This window comes from Notolepis coatsorum (genome assembly GCF_963971535.1).
Source record: "Notolepis coatsorum genome assembly, chromosome: 4".
Taxonomy (NCBI): Eukaryota; Metazoa; Chordata; class Actinopteri; order Aulopiformes; family Paralepididae; genus Notolepis; species Notolepis coatsorum.
The window spans coordinates 66,017,761-66,026,816 of NC_140168.1; the positions used below are offsets into that span (position 1 = coordinate 66,017,761).

At 44.8% G+C, this 9,056-nt stretch overlaps 1 protein-coding gene across 1 annotated transcript in view; it reads left to right on the forward strand.

Annotated features, from left to right (window-relative positions):
• The window catches only part of LOC311227392 (E3 ubiquitin-protein ligase RNF19A-like), a 68,181-nt gene extending 59,340 nt beyond the window's left edge, over positions 1–8,841 (forward strand). Inside the window, exons 8-10 of the mRNA XM_084313016.1 lie at positions 1,067–1,286; positions 3,512–3,655; positions 5,043–8,841. Of these exons, the coding sequence (XP_084169142.1) occupies positions 1,067–1,286; positions 3,512–3,655; positions 5,043–5,886 (1,208 nt within the window). The 3' untranslated portion in view covers positions 5,887–8,841. The remainder of the gene's footprint in view (positions 1–1,066; positions 1,287–3,511; positions 3,656–5,042) is intronic.
• The last annotated feature ends 215 nt before the right edge of the window (positions 8,842–9,056 follow it).

Genomic DNA, 9,056 nt, shown 5'->3' on the forward strand with positions numbered 1-9,056 from the left:
ACCCACCTCGCCCTTCTTCCTTGCCCAGAAGGAGTGTGGGATTAAATGTCTCGCAGCTTCCCTCCACACTTTGAGGCGTGTGAGACACCATGTCAGATACTTGTACGTCTGCACTATGTCAGTCTGCTGTGTGCCTCTGGAAGGCTGTGCAACTTTTGTTTCCCCCTGATGCCTTGCAACCAGCAGGCTATACGCAAGGAGCAATATCTCTTTTATACTCTCTCTCTCTCTCTCTCTATTTCTCTTTCTCTCTCTCTCTTTCGCTCTTTCTTTCTTTTGCTCATTCTATGTCCCCTCTTACTCTTCTGTCACTCAACCCTTCTTTCCGTCCCTTGTTCTGAATTGACCCAATTGCAAAATAACTATTGACATAGTATCCGAGACCCAAAAGTGAAGTCCAACGCACTGCATACAGGTTTTGAATAGGAGCGCTTCGGTGCTCGACAGCAGACGACGGTAAATATAAGCAAACCTTTCAACCAGGCCACTTCAAAATATGGGCGGTCGTCTGGTAATCGAAAGGTTCCCAGTTCGATTCCAGCTCCTCCTGGCAGTGTGTTGAAGTGTCCTTGAGCAAGACACTTAAACCCCAACTGCTCCCGATGATGCTGGGAGATATATATATATCGGCAAACATATCGGTTGGTGATTATTTTATTGATTGCATCGATCTGATGAGCAAAACTGGGCCGATGTGAACAACTGATGATTATTTCTCTTGTCTAGCTGTCGTTGTGGGCGTTTTTCCTTTTTAGCCATGCAGAGTTTGTTTGTGTAATGTTACTTGTGACAATGACGCAGCACAGGATTGTTTCACTACAAAAAGAGTGTGTACAAAATTAGATCATCATAGTAATTTGTTGCATTTATACAGATCATATCGGTTATCATCGTAAAATAAATGTTTATCAGTTGTCTGTGTCAGCCAAAAAGTTAATATCAGTGCATCCCTAATTGTTGCAGATGGTCAATTGGCGATGTGTTGGAAAACACCCCCTCTTCCCCCACCATAAGAGAATACATGGCTTGAACTAATTCTCCCACCTCTGCCCTCCTCCGGCCCTAGACACCACCTCGGTGGCGGAGACGCGCCTCAACAACGCCAGCCTGGGCGACGGGGGCAGCGTGGGCGGCATGACGGGCAGCCTGATGAGTGCCAGCGGCAGCCACATGGAGCGCTGCGGCCTGGGCTCCGCGCAGCCGGACAGCCTGAGTCACTACGCCAGCACCACGGCCCTGGCTGGAGCCAGCATCACCGGCAGCCTGGCGGGCAGCTGCTACAACAGGTACCCCTGGACCACGCTGGCCCACCCAGAGTCTGCTTTTCTCAATCGTTTGTCCGCCCCCCCGTCATACGTAGATAACGGCGATGGACCGGTTTGTGTGTAAAAACAAAAAAATGTGTTCGACCACCACGGTTCGGTTCATCTAGAGACTTTGGTTGAGGAGAAATAATGTCAGCTGGGGGCCAAAGTAAACTTTTCTTCTCTGTTGTTGCTGTTTCATGTGTGATATTGGTATCAGAAACCGTTTTCTTAGTGACATAGGATAGCATAGGGAGCTTCTGCGTGTAGATATCATGGAAGAAGGATGCTAGCTGGACCCAACTGTTGAGCCTTCCCGAGTTGTCGTGGGCCTAACTTTGCAAAATATCAGTGTTATCAGTTCCCACTTGATAACCCTGGTGATATGCTGGCTCTCACTACGTTGGGTTGTTGTGGGCATTGTCAATACCTGGAGCTCACATTTGAACCATTTCCTCCTGCACCCACACCCCTTACCCTGAATCGGGTTTGTATCCTATTCCCTACCCCTACACCCTTTACCCCAAACCAGGTTCATATTCTTGTCAGTTTGTCTCGGAAATGGCTATTACCGTAGGCTACTGGTAACATTACCGTAAGTTAAATATTCTCCTGCATCATTTAAATCTGCTGATTGGGCGCATTACAGATGTAGTTTAGTTCGTATCGTATCGAACCAGTGTCGATACATAAATCTGGATAACCCCTAGTAGATCATTGGTGTAACAATACTCTGATTCGATTAGAATTGAGATTTTCTCTTTGTGTTCAAATGTATTCATACTACAGAGCTTTAATTATATATGATACGTACTATATAAATATATATAAGCAAGTAGGCGCTTAGTTTTGAAATGAGAGACCTAGACCTGGGGAAGAGAACCAGAGAAGGAGAATGATTGATACAGTTTACAATTTTGATACATGGATGTAAATCTTTTTACATTTTTCGTATTGAGATTGTTACATCCCCAATAATCTGTCCTTTTATCCCTCCCCCTACCACTAGTACAGACCTGTAGATTAAAAGGACTCTTCGATTAGTCACTGAACATTTATAATTACTAGTCAACTAAGAATGTATTTAGTCAGGGACAGCTCTACCTCATAGCTGTTGTTGCTACGTTACAGATCTTAAAAGAAAATCTGAATCTCTGTTTAAAAATACAACCCCAATACACGACGGGATAGATGAATACAAGGATTTGCTTCGACATGGCAGCAGCAAGGGAATCTGATGATCATCGTAGCCATGGCAACAGATCTGCCTACTGGGGCAGGGTCATGAAAGGCAGTCTTGGCAGCTTGGCGTCAGCATGCTGGACTTTATTGAAAGGAGATCGATCATTACTAGAAATAAAGAGTTTGTTTTTATTGCTTGTGCCTTTGCCCAGGAGAACTTTCTCACACTGTCTGTCATCGTCCTCTCTTAATCTGGACTTGCCAAGGAAAACTGTTTTGATGAGAGAGGAGAGGGTGAAGAGCCTCATTTCCCAATGAGGAGTTGTTTTTGTTTTGGAAAGGCTTCCTTTGCACTGGACACGATCAATACAAAATGGAGGATAATTGATGATGCATTTGTGGCTGTCATTGGTTACATACCTCATGGGAAGCAACATGTTGCCACACTAGCGACTGGAGGGGAGCAGGAGGATCTTCCAGTTCAGTTTGTTCATATCCGATTCCGGAAGTGGCCATTTCTGGAAAATGTAGGCGACTGATACGCTTGTTAACTATGCTGTGTGTTCTTTGGGGGGGGGGGGGTTACTGGACGCACACAAGTAGCCAGGGATGGAAATAATTTATTTTGGTAGAATCACAAACCTGCTTGTGATTTCGAAGGTCTGAATCGAACACTCATTTCAAACACTCCTAATAATCTTTGTACTGTAAAAGCAATGTATCAGAACTGTACCTGGCAACGGCAGATACTGAAAGTTTAGTAATTACTATGGGAAAGTGGTATTGGTGGAAAAATAGAATACGTGTTTTGATTTATTTGAACCGTTTGTCGTGTGGCAGTGAAAGGGTTAACCTTCTGTATTGTCGCAGTGAAAGGGTTAACCATTTGGTAGTGAAAGAGTTAAATGGAACAAGAGTACACACCACGAGGACCAGACCCCTTGATACATGTCAATGTGTTTGGTAGTTTGAGTGATTTTCACTAGGAGGATTATATGGGTCACTAAAAGTCCCCTGTGTTTTAGGCTGGAGGTCCAAGCGGACGTCCAGAAGGAGCGTTGCAGTCTGAGCGGAGAGTCTGCCACTGTCAGCCTGGGGACCATCAGCGACAACGCCAGCACTAAAGCCATGGCTGGGTCCATCCTCAACGCCTACATGCCGCTGGAGAGGTCAGACATCACTACTGTTATCTGTCAGACATCACTACTGTATCTATCAGACATCACATTCACTACTGTATCTGTCAGACATCACTACTGTATCTGTCAGACATCACATTCACTACTGTATCTGTCAGACATCACTACTGTATCTGTCAGACATCACATTCACTACTGTATCTGTCAGACATCACTACTGTATCTGTCAGACATCACTACTGTATCTGTCAGACATCACTACTGTATCTGTCAGACATCACTACTGTATCTATCAGACATCACATTCACTACTGTATCTGTCAGACATCACTACTGTATCTGTCAGACATCACTACTGTATCTGTCAGACATCACTACTGTTATCTGTCAGACATCACTACTGTTATCTGTCAGACATCACTACTGTATCTGTCAGACATCACTACTGTATCTGTCAGACATCACTACTGTATCTGTCAGACATCACTACTGTATCTGTCAGACATCACTACTGTATCTGTCAGACATCACTACTGTTATCTGTCAGACATCACTACTGTATCTGTCAGACATCACTGCTGTTATCTGTCAGACATCACTACTGTTATCTGTCAGACATCACTACTGTATCTGTCAGACATCACTACTGTATCTGTCAGACATCACATTCACTACTGTATCTGTCAGACATCACTACTGTATCTGTCAGACATCACTACTGTATCTGTCAGACATCACTACTGTATCTATCAGACATCACTACTGTATCTGTCAGACATCACATTCACTACTGTATCTGTCAGACATCACTACTGTATATATCAGACATCACTACTGTATCTGTCAGACATCACTACTGTATCTGTCAGACATCACTACTGTATCTATCAGACATCACATTCACTACTGTATCTATCAGACATCACATTCACTACTGTATCTGTCAGACATCACTACTGTATCTATCAGACATCACTACTGTATCTGTCAGACATCACTACTGTATCTATCAGACATCACATTCACTACTGTATCTGTCAGACATCACTACTGTATCTATCAGACATCACTACTGTTATCTATCAGACATCACTACTGTTATCTGTCAGACATCACTACTGTATCTGTCAGACATCACTACTGTATCTGTCAGACATCACTACTGTATCTGTCAGACAGCACTACTGTATCTATCAGACATCACTACTGTATCTGTCAGACATCACTACTGTATCTGTCAGACATCACTACTGTATCTGTCAGACATCACTAGTTGAACAAATCACTCCAGCTTCTCTCAACCACTTTCACTGAGCCTCCCTGACCTTAACGACTGTGTTGACACATCATCCAGAGGAGGCCGAGTCCCGTATTAAACCCAGATGACATGTAAATGAAGTTGCTTGGTGTCTTCCAGAGACGGCAGTCTGGAGGTGCAGGCTGACCTGGAGGCTGACCTGGAGGCCAAGCCGGAGAGCAAGCTGCGTCACCACAGCGCCAGCAGCAGCCTGGATGATCCCGGCTGCGGCGCGGCAGCCGTCCGAGGCGCCACCGGCGGCACATGTCCGTGCCCCTCCGCCTGCTGCTGCCCGCACCACCACGACGCCCGCTGCTGCTCCACGGCTCCCTGGGCCAAGGAACCGTCTACGTCCTCGTCCTCCTCTTCCTCAGGGGGGAAGAAGAGCAAAGGAAAGCTCCGGAAAAGGGGCAGTGGTGGCGGCGGAAAAGGAGGGACGAAAATCAAAGAGACGCGGGAGGACATGGACGCCCGGCTCCTGGAGCAGCGCAGCACCAACTCCTCGGAGCTGGACTCTCCGTCGCTCAGCGGCAGCCTGCCCTCGGTGGCCGACTCGCACTGCAGCCACTTCTCGGCCGAGTTCTCGGACCCAGAGACCTCCAGGGCCCCCCGGCTCCCCTGCTTCGCTCCGGTGGACTCCCACCCTTGCCCCCCCGCCCTCAGCGACGTCGCCCCCATGCCCGAGGTGGAGCACGACCGCCTGGAGCTGTGCCCGTCTCTGACCGGCGCCGGCGCTTCCTTTGCCCACCTCTCGCTGTCGTCGTCCCCTCCCGCCTCGCCGGACGGGGGCAGCGGGGGAACCTTCTTCTACATCGCGGAGGAGAACACGGGGTTGGTCGGAGACACGGAACCGGACTCAGTTTCAGTGGACCCGGAGCAGGACGAGGACCTGAAAGAGACCAACAACAACACCACTATACAGCCTGGAAGCCCCAGTAAGAGCTGTATACAGACTGATATCTAATGGAACTACACTTTGTCCGGCCCTGGTGGTGGTAGTTCTGTTAGCATTGCTAGCACAGTTAGCCTTAGCGCTTTATGCTGACATATGTTAGCTAGCACATCTAACCGCAACGCTAGCGCTAGCCGCTAACCACTCGTACAGATCTTGAGTGGGACACAGCATGCCTTTTGAGGACTAGTGGTAGGGGGAGGGATAAAAGCTAAATTTCTTTTTTGTTTTGTGTCTGCTATGGAGACGAGAATACTATGGGAATGTTAAAAGTCTATATAGTGACAGAAGGGGATTGAGGACAAAGTTAAGAGAGATTGGTGAACAAGTTGAGATGAAGCCCAGTAAGGTCAAAGCTGATTGGCTGGTTCTCCTCTGTGGCGGTGCCAGCAGTCATGTGAAGACCAGAGCTCTCTGCCTATTGGTAGAAATGCTAGCTGGAGCAGCAAGGCCTATAGAAGGTAGAGTTCAATGTACTGGGACAGGTGTAACATGGGGTTATCAGTGTGGTGCGGTTTTGCAGATGGCTATGTTAGCCTATCCAGCTAGCTATTACGATGATCTACAATAGAGATTATCCTCTGAAAGCCATCAAAATGAGCCTGTAAAGATGAGGCTTGTTTAATTAACACAACTGAGTGATCTTCAGAATCTCATATCAACCGCGCAGACCCTCCTCTAGGCTTGGAGGTCGTGTTAGCAGATCTGATGGGATTGGGAAGATCAAGTCAGCGAAGACTGAGCTGCTACCACAACTATTCAGTTTCTCGGGTCTACAAGGAGGTAGTGTTTTATGAGTGGTTTATATGAGATTCAAGGGTGGCAATGTTATCGCTGTGGTCCACCGCTGTGCCACCGATAAACTATAATTCCTGTAATGGCGCCGTATATATATATACACACCACAGTGAAAGAATTGTTGAGCTTTCTGTTTAACCCGTTTTCTTTTTTTAAAGAAAAAACCTAAGAGGGACCAGTCTGTAGCAAAATTGTCGATTCGTCATCAAAAAAGAAAAAACAGATTATTTCTTTTGGTGAAGATGTGATTCTTCTTCTTTTGGTTCTGTATTTTTGCTGTATTTTATTTTCCATTTTGGGAAAGTCTTGTTTTACGTGTTGAAGCCCTGTGTTTTTATTCTGACCAGCAGTGCAGCGAACACCTTGTTAGGAAATCAAACCCTAGCCCCACCTCCATATATTTTATTATACATGTAAGGCAAATGGACGGGCTTCAGTTATTGGGTATAAGCTAAACCAATCGGTAGTCGCTCTTGTTTATACAAAAATGTGTCTTTCTGGACTCTGGCTCTGTGTCTCTGTTCCGTTCCTCCAGAGGTGCGGAACTAAAAGCTAGATTCACTCTCAGATCCCACCTTGTTTATACTGCAAAGAGCATCTCTCTTCTTCTAGAGGTCTCTTTGAAGCCAGATGTGAAAAGCTTTCTTTTTTTCTCTTTTTTTCCCCCCACTATGGCCTCAGATTTTCTTTATGTATTGGCTAGGGGTTGGTTTGGTATAGACATTAAGGAGGGAGAGTCAACCTGAGTCAACCATGTGTTTAGCGCATTGGGAGGTATACTGGCTTTTGAGGTAAACCATCACATATGTAAAGGTGTGCGTTTGTATGAATCTGTACAATGCGTTTATTTTTTTTGTATAACTTTTCAAATGTAATCTGATCAAAATTGGATGTAATACAGGCACTGATGGAAATTGAATGAGGAGAGACTTAGAATAGTGTGGCACCGTGACGATTGTGTCACAGGGAACAGACATAACAAAGATTATCATAATTTTTTACCCTAAAGTCAAAAACATACCATCAAAACAATGAAAGAAATATTGTGATGACATTTGGCCATATTGCCCAGCCCTAAGAAGCTGTGTAAAGTTGCTTAAGTCAACTTGATGTTTTGATTGGTGGCCCATGTTGAACGCAAAGTGATGAAGTAAAGGCATCGACTCTCCCCCTCAAGTCTTATACTGTTTGAAAGTCTACATAATGGTTGTGATTCACATTTTATTTTTTATATACCTATTTGTTGGGACTCGCTGTGCCTTTTTGGGGTGGGGGGGGGGGGCATGCTGTTTAAGATTCTTTATTTTTCTCATCCTCTTGTGTCTTTAAAAGAAAAACATGAAAGTCATAAGAGAGCAGTAATTTCTAGTGCAATGGTCTGATGCCGACCGCTAGCAGTACTGGCTGAAGAGGCTAACGCCGACGGACCACAGCCGCATGGTTTGGCCTACTTTACCAAAGACTGCACTCAGCCTCTTGTGCTTTAGAGATTCTATGCGAGATCGACGCAATTTATGATTCAGTTAATGGAAATAAGTATACGAGTGTCCAGTTAAGGTTACAAAATGTCTTCCCTTGTCCATAGAGATTCATGGCAATGCAGGTTAAACCCTATAAGTCATCGGTGGAGTTTTCATAGAATCCTTTGTGACCTTACTGACCTATATATATGTTTTTGTTTTATATATATAGAATGACTGTTCTGAAAATACTTCCCTAATGTAGCCAAAGCCTGAGTGGTGGGAAGGAGGTTGATCCATTTCTGCTGTTCAACCTGTGAGTTCCCCCATCTACAATGCCCCTAGTGTTGACATAATTCCACATGCATATGATTTTTATACAGGGTCCTGGAACCAGGCTGGGTGAAGAGTTGAGTATTTGTTCTGAAAAGGTCCAACCTAAGTTCTTCTTCTGTGCTGCTTAGGCAGCAAATCAACCCCCCATCCCTCCCAACACATTGTTGAGATGCCTGTTTATTTTCTTTCTTTTTTTATATTATTCCCTGAAGACTATAGCGCCAGGTCTAACTTGCAAGAGGAGCTTATGATAATTGTATTTTTTTATTTTATTTTAAAAGGAGCGTATGGTAATTGTATTTCTTTTCTTTTGTTTTACAATGTGTGTAAATTCATATCTACAAAAAAATTTACAATAAAATTCTGAATCATTCTGCCTGTTTTTTTACTTGAAATATGAACAAGGTCGGAAGGGATAGTTTCAAACTGTAATCCATGTTTGATTGCCTGCTGGGACGTTGTGTAATTTGCTTGTAATTTGTGTAACATGGACGTCTGTAATCTCAAATCAGTTACCTACTTCCCAACAAATCTTCCCAATTTTCTTTTATCTTAATTGAATCATTCAGTTCTGTTGGCTGCAGCTCT